Here is a 16,903-nt window from a genome sequence, read left to right as displayed (position 1 = left end):
TGTATATTTGTATATACGTGTATATACACGAAAAAGGGGTACTCGGATCAAGTACCCTACACACCTCGGATGCCATTGATTCTCGCGTAAGGCCACTCGGTTTTATTTTTTAAAATTTTTGGACGGCTCGGATCGGCCGTCCGGTGACCGGAGACGGCCGTCCGGTGGCTGTCGGTGCATTTTCCCTATGGGTACCGTCGGTACCAATAGGATTTCTGAAGAAAAAAACAAAAAAACAAAAGCCAAATAGTCATAAGGGTAGCTTTCAACCATGGTTAAAAAAGGTGACCTCAGCCCAAGTTTAATTTAACCACTCCCACACAATATAGAGTTGGATATTAGCTGTCAATTAGGAGTAGTATTTCTCTTACAAGTATTTTCACACAAGCACTTTTGGATTCCATTCCATAAAAAGTGTATAAATATGACAAACAAAACACTTTCAAAAACCTTTCCCCCTCCACCCTCTGACTCTCCCCTGTCTCCCAGAACCAAAAAATAGCCATTTCGACCGACTGAACTTCTCCGAATGGCCTGACCATATTGCTTCAAAATCTTGTTTCTTTGTGTCTTGGGTGTTCCTGTTGGAGGGTTTCATCTGAGAGAGAGAGAGAGAGAGAGAGAGAGAGAGTTCAGTTGGAGGTGGGGCAGTCAAGGCTTCCGTTGGATTTTGAGATTATCTGGTGTAATGCTGAGTGAATTTCTGGTAAGTGTTTTTCGAATTGAAAGATTTCTATTTGTTTTGTGTAGATTGTGTTCTACTGTCCTGCTTTTAAGCTATTTGATGAACCAACTGGGTTAATTCGCAGTTATGATTCCTTTATCAGCTATATATTGAAAGACCACTGGGTTGTCAATAAGGCAACAAGAGTACAAAGAAAACACAGTTTTCGACACACCTTTACACTTTTTAATACACTTTAACCAGGGCCGGATGCTGGATTTGAGTCTAGCAGGGGCCCGAAGATATTGTGGGTTTGTGTGTAGCGACCATTTAATTTTGTAAACGTAACCTAAAAAATGGTTGATAATTTGAAATTTTAGGGATTTTTACTTCATACATACAGAAATTTTAAGAATTTTTTTCACTCAATGGACTTGCAGTGACTAATCCCATGGAACTTTTTCTAATTAACCTAGCTAAAAACACTTCCCAAGACACTTGTGTAAATATGCTCCTCCTGATTGACAACTAAAACGATTTATTTGATTGTTTGTGGAATTTTAAGGTTTGCTTTCAATTAACAATTTAAGAATATAACTCCAAGTGGTTGGTCTAATGGTGAAGCCCTGAGAATCTGAGATATAGGGGGTTTGCAAGTTCAGGTTCAATTTCCCTTTCTGGCAACTCTTAAGGCCACCAAACCTCACGTGTAAGCGAGTGAATCGGTTCGTGTGAAATGGTTGAGGCTGGGGCCACAAGGATTAATCCGACGTGCGCACAAGCTAACTCAGGACATGTATATGCCATCGTACATTAGATGCTTTTGGGCTCAAAAGCTTATCTCAAGTATAATCATTCCCATTATCATGTTTGGTTGTGCTTAAGAATAGTCATTCTCATCTCCAATGGAATAGTGTGACAATAGCAATTTTTGGAGTGACAATAGTAATTTTTGGAGTGACAATAGCATTTTTCGGAGTGTCAATAGTAATTTTTGGTGAGACAATAGTGAATGTTGGAGTGGCACTAGTAATTTTGGTGTGACAGAATTGGAATAACAATTCCGTAAAGTTTTTTGGATGGAATGACAATTCATTTACTAAGGTAAATAGTGATTCCATTATTTAATGTTGAACCAAACATTGGAATAAATAAATTATTGAAATGATTATTCCATTCCAACCTTAATTCCATCCAACCAAACATACCTTAAATATAATGCTAATGTTGCTTGATCACCAAAGTATGAATACAATAAGATCATTTGAGCGAATTGTGTACGCAAACACCTACATTAATGGCTCATGAATTCTGTAAAATTTCCAATGTGGGTCCGCCAATATTGACTTTTTTCTATTTCAGTTGTCTCACCCAATAGTGACATATAATCTTAAGTGAAAAGGTGGGATCCGGGATGCTGCCGAGCAGCTCCTGTCAAGCGGGAGCAGAGTAGTCGATCCGGCCGTCCATCTTTTTGGTTCTTTTTTTTAATATATATATATATATACACACACACACACACACACACACACATATTAGATTCGACTCAAAAATCTTGGATTAATAATCATTCGTCTAGACGAGTAGAATTTAGAAGTAAAAAACTACAGTATGACCAAAAAAAGAAAAAAAAAATGTTCACTAAAGATTGAAAGAGTTCACTTGAAGAATTAGTGGATGGAAATGAGGTTTTGGTCAATACGAGTTAACTTTGGTCGAATCTACTTCCGGTTGTAGATTCATGAGGAGATGGTTCAAACCATTTTCTTTTAGTTTAATGATATGGATAACATAGTAGTTGAGTTGGTAAGGGATTTTTTAAATAACCTGAATAGCCTTCTTTCTGTCTTATGTCTGCTATTATTAAAGAGAAACTTATTCATGACTCAGGCGTGAACAAGTTGTTTACAACAACAACCAATCGTGACCGTCTGGATTTTCTTCGGAAAAGTTTCATTAACGTCCGGACCGTTCAAAACACTTTTGGACAGTCACGATTAGCTCCGTAAACAACTATTGGCGGCTCCGCCGTTAAAAAGATTTTCTCATTATTAAAATGTGGTATAGTATCTTTAACCTTTCATCATCACATGATGTTCCGGTTCCTATATATTATATTTCACAGAGCTACCAAGTTTTCTTCTTTGACCAAAAATTGTGAATGCTTTATAGTTTTGTAGTAATATTATCAACAATTATTCATACTACCTCGGTTTTCGTGCACGGTACTATATTACTATTTATCATGACAGATATTATGTCTAGAATCATAGCGTTCTACCGTCTTGAAGAAGATCGTCTTAATAAAATGTCAACCACTTGTTTTTCTATTAGTTTGGGGGACTCTCCACGGGTGGGTTTTCGCCTTTTCTGTGCTTATCCCCGTGAAAATGTTTCACTCGTAAGATTTGGAGCCTTGGGGCAATGACCAGCCATACCGATACCAAAATGAGTTTCGTGCTATACACAATCACATAAATACTTTCCGAGTAATTTCAGCTGTTTGTATTAGCAGTCTTGTTATTTCAACCTCTCCTCATACTGCCTACATGTGGTCTGTTTCTTTGACATGTTAGTATCCTTAGAAGTGATTAAAGAACCTAATTATCTCAAAACAGAAAATTAAGTAGAAGTTAAGAACTGGTCTTTTGATTTTTATCATTTACAGTAATAGTTAGGTAGTCATATCCACAATATTCATGTTTTACTTGATTCTTTTCCCTGCCCTCCTCCCAATATCACTCTTCTTTTTGCAAGTAGGAAGCTTTACTGGCTTAAAGATAATTCAGATCCAACTCAAATAGCAGAATTGACCAGATAACCTCAGTATTTAGCACACAGTATTGTCTGCTCCATTTTTGTAATTTTAGACCGGGGAACTTGATGAAATTTGATATATACATCAGCTGATTGTTTCAATTATTTTCTTTTGGGCCTCTTTCTCCAGGATTTTCGAAGCTATCTTGTAGATTATAATTGGTTTCTTTTGTTCATTTGTGTTGGTCTCTACTGCAGTTTATATATAGTGAGAAGCAGCAGCACTAGAGGGAAAGATGTTGGAACACAAAAGGAGCCCTGTCTCTCTTGATCAAGGCAGTCTCGATTCTTTTGCTCCAAAGCGACACAAGGCCGATATGTCCATGACCTCCAAGGTTTCTTTTAGTCTACTGTATTTCTGCATTACTCTTCTTTGTTTTGTCCTTCTGGTCACATTGGATGGTGATCAGGTCACCTCTTTTTTATTTGATCGGCAATGATAACATCACCTTGAACGCTAATCTGTTCAAGATGTACGGAAACAGTGAATGTATCACCTTTATGTTGTTTGTGATTCCTCCAAATATTGCAAACAAGGTTACTCCCTCAGATAAAACTGCTCGATCTTCCTTTTGTAGATAACTAAGCCACCTGGTTGAATAAGTATAATGAACGTATGCACCTCAATTACTAGAGCTGTTTTCTCATAGACCCCAAGGCATTTCTCAAATCAGTTGCTCTCCTAGGGTGTCTTAATATCTAGTGAACATAGATCCATAAAATTAGCCTGTCTACTTAAGTGCATGATGGTTCTTTTCTTTCGCAAGCAAGTTGGACAAGGCGCTTAGGAAACGTATTGTGAGGTCTATTAATTATTTCGTGCATCTATATAATGGGGTGCTTACTTTGCCATCTTAATATGTACTTGGATGATGATAGGAGAGGAAAGACAAGCTTGGTGAAAAAATTGCGGCTTTGCAACAGCTTGTTTCGCCATACGGGAAGGTATGGAAATTTAATCGTTCTAACTAGAACTTAGACACATGTTTACTGCTCAAGGACAGGGAAGAGTTCCGCCCAAGAAATGTTTAACTGTCTGATTCCGAAGCACTTTGGGTTCATTGCAGACAGATACAGCTTCTGTCCTTTTGGAGACGATGGAATATATCACATTTCTGCATGAACAAGTTAAGGTTTGGCCTTACCCTGCTCTATTTCGCTTCAAAATTAGCTTACTATTTGGTTTCACCTTTGTTGGATGTCTTCGGAGTAAATTGCAGCCGTCTACAATCCAGCTTCAAGTTGTGCTGGCCTAAAGGACATCCAGTGGGAAATGCTTATGCAAGCTTATATTTCTGAACTGACACATCCTTCTTACTTCAAAATCTAAAATTTTGTATTTCATATGTTCAGTAGTGAAAGCGACTTAAGTCAAATTGCTTACTTTCATTTCCCTACCACCCCCCCCCCCCCCCCCCCCACTTTTGGAAACGAGTATTAGCTTGTTGGAAATTGGGTGTTTTTATAGATTCTCTGTGCAATTCTCACCGAAGTTAATGAACTCATGTACAAATTTATAGATTAATGCTTAGCATTTAGCAATTACACCAACCATGAGGTTTTAACTAGACCAACTAAAAGACGTCCTCGTTCTATTTTGCTTGCAAGTAATCAATGCCCATGGTTGGTAACCTCTCAAATCATTTGGAGGTCCTGTTTCACTTCTATTGTGCTTCTTAGTAAGTTGAGGGATCTGCATGTATATATTCACTTACTCTATCAAATATCTGATAGAAACATTTGGACATTGAACTCATAACTCAAAGGTTTTATGGGCCGTTTGCAGGTTTTGTGTTCTCCATACCTCCAGAGTACACCAGCGGCTAATTTGCAGGTTAGAATCTAGTGGTTGGACAGCTTGGGTTTTGCTGTCGAGTTTGAGAGAGTTCTACTTTTGTCTTACACTCTGTTGGTTACAGTGGAAAATCTTTGCGAGTTTTCTTTGCGTGCATCTTTTGGTGTTCGGTGCGATTGAAAAACAAAAGTCAGCGGAAATGCTTTTTATGTTCTACCGAAAATGAGTTGATTTTAGCCGGGAACAATTTCTACTTTTCCAAGGTGGAAAATGTTGCCTCGATCAGGAATACTGTTGTACCACCACCACCACCACCACCACTGCTGATCAACCACCCACGCACCCAAGCACACCACCCACCCACCCACACAAACCAGCCTTCATTTTCAGGACTAAATAGTTATGAGTAAATGACTGAGCTTATGACTAATGAAGTCTACTTGGGTCTTGTAAATGCCTTTCAAGGAACTAGAACGTTACAGCCTGAGAAGCAAAGGCTTGTGTCTCGTGCCGAATTCAAGTACTAGTGGGGTTGCTAGCAGCAATGGAGCAGACATCTGGGCCCCCAACAAGACCAGTACCCCCAAATTTTAGAGGGCCTTCGTAGTGCGAATTGTCCATACCATATATCCATGGTACAAACTCAACTTTCGCTTCGTTTTATTTTTCCTGCACTTTTCTTCTTCGACGAGGGGATTGGAAAATTAGAACTATATGGAACACATTTAACTTGAAATTATAGTGTTAGGACAACTTGAAATTATAGTGTTAGGACAAATTATTTTTTTTGTGTGTAGCTTTTGGTCATTTTCCTAATCCAATACAATTTGACCAAATCTTAAAAATCATTCTGCAAGGACAGCATATGCCTTAATGTCAGTTGCAACAAAATAGGCCAAAGCTTGAAGTACCAAAAGGGCTTAGGAATTGGTAGATATGGTGGTTTGGATTGATCTCCACTGCTCTGAAAGTGCAATCTACTCTTTCCATGCAGCCACAGCGGCTATTTTTAACGGTCGTGGAGATTCGTGTAGATGCGACAACTTCTGCAGGGCTTGATCCAATTTCAGGTAGAAGAAATGTAACCAAAATTATGATTGTTGATGAGCTCTCCTTCTAGTCTAGTTACAGTTTAAAACCAACATGGTTCTGAGTTGACGATATCATGAAAAATATAGATGATGGGATATGAAGTTGTGTAATCATATTTGCAGGAAATATATACGTGAAAGTAAATATGTCATAATTCTCATTAAATTTTTTTTTTGAACGGATCATAATTTGCAATATTGGGTACCAAGTTATGAGTGAATGAGTTGAAATCATGAGCGGGTCGGATTGGGCAGGTTGTATTATATGGAATGGAACAAACTTGTTCGTTTTCTTAGTCATTCTCGTACATACCTTCTTTCTTTCTTTTTTTGTAATGGTCGGATACCAGCGATACCGGTCAATATTGGATAATACCATACTACTTTTAAATTTGTGTCTCTTCCAGTTCCGATTAGTATTGGTAGACGATGTAGGACAATACCGGACATTTTTGAATTTATTTTCTTTTCTAGAAATGTATATGTTATATCAAAATTCTTTGACGTGGAAAATAACACTAAGGGCTCGTTTGGATGCGGGATAAGGATTGAGAGTATTAGTTATGAAGGGGATAAGATAGTAGGGGATATTATGTAAGAAGGGTGAGCCTACATTGATGTGACGGGGGATTAAATAGTATTTGGTTTGGATGAGGGATAAAATGAGGGGATAAGGTTGTTTTGTAGTTGAAATAGAAGAGAGAAGGGGTATTATCCGTGTGTATTATATAATAACACTTCAGAACCTCTTCATAAATAATCTCCCCGCCGGGGATATTAGGGGGTACAAGAGAATCCGGGACTTAGCTAATACCCTCGGCAAAATGTGTTCCCAAATCATGACTTAACCATGAGCTCACGGTCTTAGGAGGGGGTATCACTAATACCCCTTCGGTAGCCCCCATCCAAACAAGCCCATAGCGATAATGATGGCCTACTGGGAATGTGAGAAGGCTGATGGGCTTTCCTATAAGGAAGGGGGAGGAATCAATAGGTGGGCCTTATTCTAACCAAGTTCGGAAAACCCAAGCCCAAATTCTTCTTGGCCGGTCTTAATTTGGAATTTCTCATGCTTGGCCTGTTAACAATAATTTCCTCATTCTCTCTACCCGTGTGGCCGTGTGCGCATTTAATGCGCTCTCTCTCTCAAGTCTCTCTCTCTCAGCGGAACGGGGCCTAAGTATACGGGACTCCATACTCCATGGGCTTCAAAATAAGGTTAAAGGAAGCTTAGGGACTGAACTAAATAATTGCGCTATTCTCTAAAACATGTCATTTACATGACATCGATCAACCAAGTGAGATGATTATAACTTTTCTTATTTTGCTTTCCCCTTCACCGCCATCTTTGAACACTTGTAATAGGTTTTGGTTATAATCATAATGATTTTGTTATGCCGAAAGTTACGGTATCTCCAAAATGACCGGAGACACCGAAGTCATTCCCTTAACTGTTCTGATTTGGACTTAAACAACGTGGTCCCTTTTACTCCCCATCTTGAACAGTGTTCGAGTATTAATTTTGTCTATCTAGTCTATATCAAAACAGTTGTTAGCCTCTTACCAATCCTGAAACACGTGTTCGAGACGGTGATCGGGGAACAGTAAGTCTACACACTGGTCGTGTAGTGTGTGTGAGCTCAACACGATTATTTGCGTGTTTCTGCTTTTAAAGTGTGTTGCTAGACTTTTTGAAATGGGAAAGTAAGAAGGAAACATGGCAAGTGTTATGCATTACTTGGGTCATGTCTTGTGGTTGACATCATCCATGACTTCATCATACTCGTTAACATACAATTACGGGTGCAAACGAGCCGAGCCAAGTTAATTTACTTAACGAGTCTGTAAAAACGAGCCAGGCTTTTACGAATCAAGCTGAGCTTTGGAGTGTTGAGCTTTGCTCGACTACTAAACAAATCTAAAACTCGAGCTAGTACTTAGCTCGATCACTAAATGAGTCAAACCGAGTCACGAGTTGGTGACGAGTAGCTCGGTTCGTCTTGTAGCCCTACGTACAAAGAAGAAATGGCCAATATGGCAGTTCAGGCGTCAAAAAACTTTGGCAAGCTTCTTCCTAAATTAAGATCAATCTCTAGTTTTGTATTCCTTCCTTTCTCGTCAATTTTTCGGCACGTACGCTTGTATTTGTAAATTACTTATATTTTTCAATCATTAAATTTTTAGTATTTGAGATGTCCATACTAGTGGACAAGAAATTTAGGACGGAGGAATATATTATGTAGGTCTCATTCTCCCTAAATTTTTAGAGTTTTTTGCTTTGGAATTTTTATTTTTATTTTTTGAACTTTTGTTAGATTCACGTTTTAATTTTTGGATTAATCATCCGTCTCGACGAGATGATTCTAAAATAGAAAGTCTACAGCCATCGCACCAAAATGCGGTGGCCGGCCACCGCACACCGTGTGGGGACCACTCCGGGCTCCGTACGGATGATCCGAGACGTTCAATAATTTAAAAAAAAAAAATCGAGTGGGCAATGCGAAAAATCTGCTCGATTCGATATGTGTAGATGCTCGGATCAAGTTTGTTATCTTTCTGTACACCAAAAAACTAATCTTTATATTTTTTCTAATTTTTCAAAGATGAGAAGCTTGATCTGAGCACCTAAACATATCGGATTGAGCTGATTTTTTACGAAACCGCCTACTCGGTTTTTTAAAAAAAAAATTATTGAACGGCTCGGATCATCCATACGGATCCCGGAGTGATTTCTAAAAAATTTGTCCCCATTGTTCAAGGAAAATGATTTCTACACTCCTTTCTTTAATTACGGTACTTCATTTCTTGTCTTTTATTAAAAAATTTGTGTGTATTTTTCTTACTAAAAGACAGGAAAAGAAGTGACATAATAATAATAATAATAAAAGGAGTTTAGAAATCATTTTCAGTGTTTAAATATAGGAGTATATGTTTCTAAAACATCCATTCAGCAACTGAAATTTCTAGATACTCCTAGATGCTGGGAGTAAAACCTCTCTCGAAACTAGAAGAAACTCCAATCGCAAGGCCAAACAAAACAACTAAAAATACGAGATGCAAGGTTGACGGGGAAGATTCCTGATGGGTAAAAACCACGGGAATGAATCATACACTAAAATCATATATGTACAACTCAGCAATTTCCAATAGTAATTAGACAGATGTAGTCAATAGGGATTAATTGAATAACGGCTTCATAGTTTAAGTGTCTAATTAAATTTTATTAAAATTCAGATGTTTATTAGACATTGATGTCAAAGTTTGGGGGATATTTTGAGAATTTTCAGTGCCAAAATCAGCTCTCTTTTAACTTCTCTCAGCAGAAAACGTGTTGTGTTAATCAATGGTTCGATCCGTGGTATTGCAGTTTAAGGCAGATGAGTGTTTGATGACAAGAATTCAAGAGATGTCAATGGATTACCATTTCGAAGTCGAGCAAGAAGTCGGTTCATCTGCTTGCGCCTTCTTCGGCTTCAATGGTAGGAAAAAACCTTCGGCTTCAACGGAGAGCCATTTCGATCACCCCAGTTTCTTTCTTTCCCTGTGGAATGTTGAGGTTAAAATGATGCTAATTCAGAAATTTTCATGAAGGGACTGCCGGTGTATGGAGGATTTCTGCAATCAACGAGGCCGGAGGATGGAGAGATCGTACGACGGTGGAGGACATGGATCTCGCCGTAAGAGCCAGTCTTAAAGGCTGGAAATTTGCTTATGTTGGCGACATCCAAAGGCAAAATGATTTCATCACAAGATACGGGAATGAACCAAAACTACCGAATCTAAAATACGAGCTACTGCGAAAAGCACATCAGGTTAACGGGCTCAAGGACACACTGCTGATGCAAACCAACACTAAGTGCTAATTGAAGTTTGTTTCCCGTAAAACAAAACCAACTGGCCTACTTGAGCTCAATGTAAATAAGCCAAGCGTGAACATAGTTAGAAGCTCGTTAATTTATTCCGTCCTGATCTAACTCAACTTCGCAAACTTGTCAGCATAAAAAGCCCAGGGTACTCGAGCGCGCTCGACTCGTGATACTCGTTTGGCCAAGCAAGATTGAAAGCATTATTTTTGCTGGGAGATACTTCAAAGACAAAAGCTCTGAACAATCAGCTAGTTAGCTTTCGGCTACTTTTTTATAACGACGAAAAAGAATTTTATTAATCTTTAAAGACGAATTACAAAGATTAAAGAAGATCCAAGTACAAGGCATCAAACCAGAGGAAGGACAAAGAAGAAGAAGAAGGCACCTCCTCACCCTGACAATCATATGCCGCAAGGACCCAAAAGGGGAAGAAAAGCAACCCAAGGCTGTCAAGAAACCAAACAAGAGAGAAACCCTAAAAGGAAACACCCAAAGCTCAACCAAACCAAAAAAATACCCAAAGAAACACCTAAGAATCAATCATCCTGCTGAGTAGCCCGAACCTTGGCCCTTTTGTCATCTTCGCGCTTCCATAATCATGATTCTACTTATAATTTCCTCATCACCACCCTTGTAACCAATACCCATGATTTTATTTAAAGACCAAACAGCCTGAGACTCGTCGTGGTGGATCCTGTTAATTCCTTAAGAAGAAGAGGATAAAATAGTAGCTGCAACACACAACACATTTTTTGCTTCCACCCCTCTTATTGGGATTAGGAAAGCCCATCAATTCTTCTATCGACTTCTCTTTTCAGTCCTACTATTGATCAGTTAAAACAAATGAGTTAATTCCTGAAATTAGTCGAGGTGTGCACAAACTGGTCCCAACATCTTATCAGCAAAAGAAAAAACAAAGCAAAAAAAAAAAACTGAGTTGAGTTTTTTCTAAATTAAGTGTGCACCGAGTTTTCTCTAAATTATTATTTTATTTTTCCTGAAATGTAGGTGAAGAATGAACTGCCAAGTACTTTCAAAGCCTACCGTGATCAGCAACACAGGTGGTTCAGTGGCTCTGCCAATCTCTTCAGGAAAGTAGCAATCGACATCTTAGGAAACAAGGTACGCTTCCTTCCATTGGTTTAAGAAGTAGAATATTGTATCCAAGGACAAAACACGACCACATCTATAATTGAATTTCGAACTTAGATGCCATTAGGGGTGTTAACCAGCGGGTTTGGGTCAATTCGGGTGGGTTGTAAACAGGTTGGGTTCTTAATGTGAATTAACTACGAGACCAGTTATCCATATATACCCAATCCGACTCATTTACTTAACGTCAAATCCATAAAATGACACAATTACCCATGTGCATTAAAATGATCAAATTATCCATGTGCATTAATGACCATACTACCCCTCTACATTAAAACAATCAAATTACCAAGTCTCATTTCACCCTATAAACACATTTGCTTATACATAGATTGATGTATGCATCGAGTTTTGGTACTTCAGTATTTCCCTTTTTTTTTTTTTTTTTTATCAGGCAAAAAAGCAACTTTAGTAGTTTCATTTTAAAAACACTCCCGCATGTCCCCGTATCCTTAAAAATGAAAAATCAATGAATCCGATGCTTAGACAAGTAGTTACACCCGACATCGTTTAACATTATGCTTTTTTCTCTGATCATTTCTTTATCTGCTGCTGTTCCATTGATCGCAGAAAGCCTCTCTGTGGAAGAAGCTTTATGTGATCCACAGTTTCTTCTTCGTCAGAAAGATTGTTATCCACATCTTCGAGTTCATCTTTCACTGTGTCGTTCTGCCCGCAACCGTGTTGGTTCCTGAGGTTGAAGTTCCTGCATGGGGATCTGTTTACATTCCTCTCGCCATAGCCATTCTCAAGGTCATTGGAACCCCAAGGTCTGCGCTTTAATTTACCTTCCGAACGAATTTCCACGGGCACGGTTTATGTCAGCTGGCATTGTAATTTTTTTTTCTTCTCGGCAAAAGAAATTAATTACTCATTGAAATATGTTACAAAGATTAAACCGACCTAGAGCAGACTTACGTATGTCTGCCATTGTTTTGCTTTACTTGTCCTGCATTCCCTGTTTTTTTTTTTTTTCGTGCAATCGTAAGCCAAACAATGAATATTAGAAGAGATTGTAGTATTCAAGGAGGAGCCGTGAATAAGACAATCACAGAGGTGAGCAATCGCGGCCGTCCATTTCAGTTTTGGATGGTCCAAATTTAAATAAAACTTTACCGGAGAATCTGGAAAAGTTTCATTTAAATTTGGACCGTCCAATACAATTTGGACGCGCACGATGATGCTCCAAAACACTCTTTTTCACTGAAACATCCGTAGAAAAGATTTTCTGATATAAGAAACAAATTAAAGAAGTCATACCATTTTTATTTTTGAATGAGAACATTCTTACTTTCTGAAAAAACGAAAAAAGTTTCAACGCAACGGTTATTCGTAATGTATCTCTCACATGGGGTTGGACCCATATGGATCAGACCCATATAGGTTCCACACCATGTGAGAGAGGCGTTATAAATAACTTGTGGGGCTCCATTTTGGGTGGTTCGTCCTCTTTGAATGGTGGTTCGGGGTTAGCCCTTGTCTCCTTTGCTCAATCCTGCAAAACGAAGCACGACTAAGAGACCACACCGGAGGTTCTCCGGGATGGCCCTCCGGTGCAAGAGTCAGTTTGCTTGCAAGGAAGAGTTAGAGATTGGGAGCTAGGGTTTTCTTTTTGCGTACCTCTTCCAAGAAAGCATAATGGGATATTTATAGGAAACCCTTCGCTTGGTCTCCAAGATTGCACCAACGCTCGACACGCGTCGGCTGATGTCACTGTTGCATCACGTTTAGGGTTTTGCAACCGTTTTCATAATGAGCTGGCACCTTCACGTGCCACCATCATTGTTCTCATAACCGTTCGGATGACGTCACGACCATCATCATAGCCATGGTTGCTGTTCTGATGCGGATGAGCTGGACCGTCGGCCAAGCCATGCTCGGCACCGAGCATGTTGTGGGACCCTCGGCAGCTATCGAAACGAATATATCCTTCTCCCCGAGCAGGTGTAGGGAATGGAGAATTAAAGGATGTGTAATTAGAGGAACCCTCGGCAACAGGGACCCTCGGCTACGGTTGCTGATCCGAACGTCCAAAGAGAGATGTCTTGGAGTTGAAAGTAATGCTAAATCACGCTCGGAATGATCGAGCCATTTGGCTCGGCCTACTACAATAGCCCCTCAACCCATGCCGAAGCTTTTCACTCGGTATGGGTTGATTTAAAACTTGGCCGAGCTTGCACCTTTGGCAGAGAAATCCGAGCCCCACATTGGGTAACAGCTGTCGAGTATTCGAACGGGTGTGTCAGTTGAAAGGACACCTAGGCAGACGAGGAGACGGCTGGCATGGGCAAGGGCTTCAGTCGCCACGTGTCACGCAGAGGTTAGCGAGGGGTTCGGCGGTGAAATGATGGGCGGGAAATTCGAAAAGGCCCGCTCCGCTTATAAATAGTGGTGAAGGAGGAGAGAGAAAGTTCTTCTGCACTTTCTCTCTCTAGCGCTTGGAGCTTCTCTCTCTTCATTTCCGTTCCAGAACTCAGCTTTAATCCAGATCCTCAACTTCAAGCCCCAAATCAACTGAAATCTTCAGGTATGTCATCGATTCTTATCGTTTTAGTCTTCCTCTCACTTTTTATGCTCATTTTCTGGGTTTTTGGGATGACTTTGGGGGGTTTTTTGTACTGTATGAACAGTAGATTTCTGGGGAGAACGATGATGTTCATCCCTGAACTCAACCTGTTCTTCCAAGCCCCAATAGGATATCTGGGGCTCAGCCGAACGATTTATTTGTTGGAGGTAAATTGCCGAACGTTCCCCAACCCTCTTATTTTGCTGAACGTAGGTTATCCTTATAGAAGTACCGAGCCCACTATAGGTTAGCATGTGACTCGTGAGCCGATAAGATGAATCCTGAACTTCCAAACGACTTTCTTTGCCGACGCGGATTTCACTAGCTTAATACCCCTTTGTTTTTTTCCTAGGTCTGGCTCACGAGGTCATCGACGTGTCATCAGACTCGGATTGCTCGAAAACCGAATCCGATCGTCAATTCCTCAGCGAACTTATCGAGTGGCGTAGGTTGAGGAATAGCCGAGCGGTTGTATCTTCTTCAACAAGGATGTCGGCAACTTCTCCTGTGTCCGACGATTCCAACGCCGAGCGAGATTATGAGTACGCTGCCGACGACTTCCTTACGGAGCCCGAGATAAGCTTCTCTCCAGAAACCCAATCCGAAACCGAGCCACAAGTGGGTCAAGAAGCCAAGTCAAGGCTTATGTCAGGAGCCGAAGCTTCGACATCGGTTGGAAGCGATGCCGACCTTTTCGACAAGGGCTTGCTATGTCCCTACGCTCATTATTTCAGCGGCAGCCCTGGAGAGTACGCAGCCTTCCGAACGAAATACAACATTCCCGAGGATGTTCTGATTCATAGAGTCAGAAGCACAGACATAAAAGACCATAGGGATCACCGTCCCGAGCACATAACCGTGCCTTTAATGGCCATTTGTGAGGCCGGGCTTCGGTTCCCCATTCACCCCTTCCTTAGGGAAATTCTTTGGAAATTCAGTTTAGCCCCCCATCAACTCGCGATCAATAGTTACCGAATCATCATGTCGGTAATTGCCTTGATCGAGAGTCAAGATTTGGACTTTACGCCGACGGACCTTTTTTACACATATACTATGTCTAGACACGGGAAATCTGGCCGTCGATATTTGTCGACGCGTCCCAAAAAGCAGCCACTGATAGACGGTCTTTCGGACACTGACAAGTGGGCTGACTTTTACCTTGAAGTGCACGGAAACTTTGAGTTCGGCGACGGTCTTCGTCGGTTCGCCGTTCCAAAAGTGGCTGATACAAGAGGTAATTAGACCGAACGTGCTTAAGTCATTTATTACGCTTTACTTTTCGTCTTCTCCTCTGCTTAGGGTATTTCTTGAATTGCTATGTTTTTTTGCAGAGCTCGGCCCTATTTCCGAGGTACTCAACACCAACTCTCGGGAGAAGGAAACCGAGACGTTGCTTGCCCAGGTTTGTCGTCACGCTCCGACCCTTCTTGATTACCGACCCTCCTACAAAGGTGTGCTGAGGAGGAAGGAGAAAGGAAAAGAGGTAGCTCAGAGCAAGAAGAAGACATCCAGTGCTCCCGCTGCCGAGGCTGTTCAAAAGAAGAGAGGAGATTCCCTTTCTGTCGGACTCCGAAAGAAGAGGCAGCAAGGAGGGGTGAGATTGCCGAAGATCGGATTTACAGCAGAGGAGTGGCTTACTCCGTTTGATTCTGCCGAACTTCCCCAGCCCTCTTTCGAAGATATGTCAAGAAGGAACATTCCAAGGCCTGTGATTCCAACGAAGACGGCTAATCCTGGCCGAAGCCGAAGCTCTTCCGAGCAGCAAAGCCAGAGGGAGAAGAGACAGAAAACGTCAGAGGACGTTGTTCTGCTGTGGGCACGCGCCCCCGGAAATTTTATTCGTAAAATTGGGCGCGGCCCTTTTTGCTTGGAAAAAGCGCGGCGAAACGCCTCGATTCGGAGTCGCCACTCGGGTTTTAGCGGTAGGAACACCCAAGGAACCGAACTCGAAAAACGTTTGCCACGTTTGTTTGATTTTGAAAAGGCTTGTAGACTGGTCCGTCGACACCTTCGATATCTGAGGTTCGGGAGCCATGTTACGAGAGGGGAAGGGTTTTATGGCACCCCTCTCGCCCAATCCGGAGATCGGTCTCTACTCAGGCATTTTTATAAAGCGTTTGCATTTTTCTCTCATTTAATCATTTTTTAGCCAGTTAGGGCGGGGGAACAGTTAATGGGGATTAAAGTACTGTAACAAGTTGTGATTTATGGCAAAATGTATCTGAATGGCTTGATTGCAATGCTAAATATAGATTGAGAACAAGCACTGAGTATCCCGAGTAAACTGCAGTACGCTGTCACAAGGTGGCGTGAGCAGATTCTGCCAACATGCACTGGTCGAGCCACTGCATGGTGACACAACCTGCGCACGCCACATAAAAACTGGCGTACTCCACTTTTTGGATCTCTCAGTCTTTGTTTGCAACCCTCTGGGCTCTGGAAAGGGACCAGCGCACACCCAGGGCAAACCACGCAGTTTAATATAGCAGAATATACACAGTCACAGGCAAAATGAATGGCTTTAGGCCATGAAAGAAAGCAGAACACCCCAAAACAGTGTGGGACAGAAGATAGGCCTAGCTTACGCTTCAGATGCAAGGGCCAGTCACTGGACCCAGAAGCCTACTGCCGTGCGCCAGTATATTACTGCCGTACGCCACTTTGCCTTTGATTCCAGTGTTTGGCTTTGCATCATCCGGGTTCTGGAACATGACCAGAAGGATCCCAGAGGCCTTTACATGACAGAAATGAACAAGATAGGATGCCAACACTAAACAGTTCTAAATATGGAAAGCAGTAAACTGGTTATTAGCATGCTAAGGTGATCGACAGAAAGATAAAACAAAAAGGAATGACGATCCATGATCCCCACGCCAGTTGTGCCCATACTTCCATGACTGGCGTACGGCATAGACTTACTGGCGTGCGCCACGCTTCATCTGATACGAT

At 41.1% G+C, this 16,903-nt stretch overlaps 1 protein-coding gene across 4 annotated transcripts; it reads left to right on the top strand.

The window, feature by feature from the left end:
• The first annotated feature begins 357 nt into the window (after positions 1–357).
• On the top strand, positions 358–6,533 carry LOC131300707 (transcription factor bHLH153). Of its 4 annotated transcripts, none has more exons than XM_058326668.1 (7): positions 358–706; positions 3,680–3,816; positions 4,361–4,426; positions 4,549–4,614; positions 5,268–5,315; positions 5,742–5,911; positions 6,271–6,533. In XM_058326668.1, exons 2-6 carry the CDS (start codon positions 3,718–3,720, stop codon positions 5,868–5,870), a joined length of 408 nt encoding a protein of 135 aa, XP_058182651.1. In that variant the 5' UTR covers positions 358–706; positions 3,680–3,717; the 3' UTR covers positions 5,871–5,911; positions 6,271–6,533. The 4 variants fall into 4 exon arrangements, with proteins under 4 accessions (XP_058182651.1, XP_058182653.1, XP_058182650.1 ...); XM_058326670.1 differs by having other exon boundaries at positions 370–706; positions 4,549–4,608; XM_058326667.1 differs by having other exon boundaries at positions 375–706; positions 6,139–6,533.
• Positions 6,534–16,903: the final 10,370 nt, after the last annotated feature.

Source organism: Rhododendron vialii, chromosome 9a (genome assembly GCF_030253575.1).
Source record: "Rhododendron vialii isolate Sample 1 chromosome 9a, ASM3025357v1".
NCBI lineage: Eukaryota > Viridiplantae > Streptophyta > Magnoliopsida > Ericales > Ericaceae > Rhododendron > Rhododendron vialii.
This window is presented reverse-complemented; position numbering and strand designations above follow the sequence as displayed.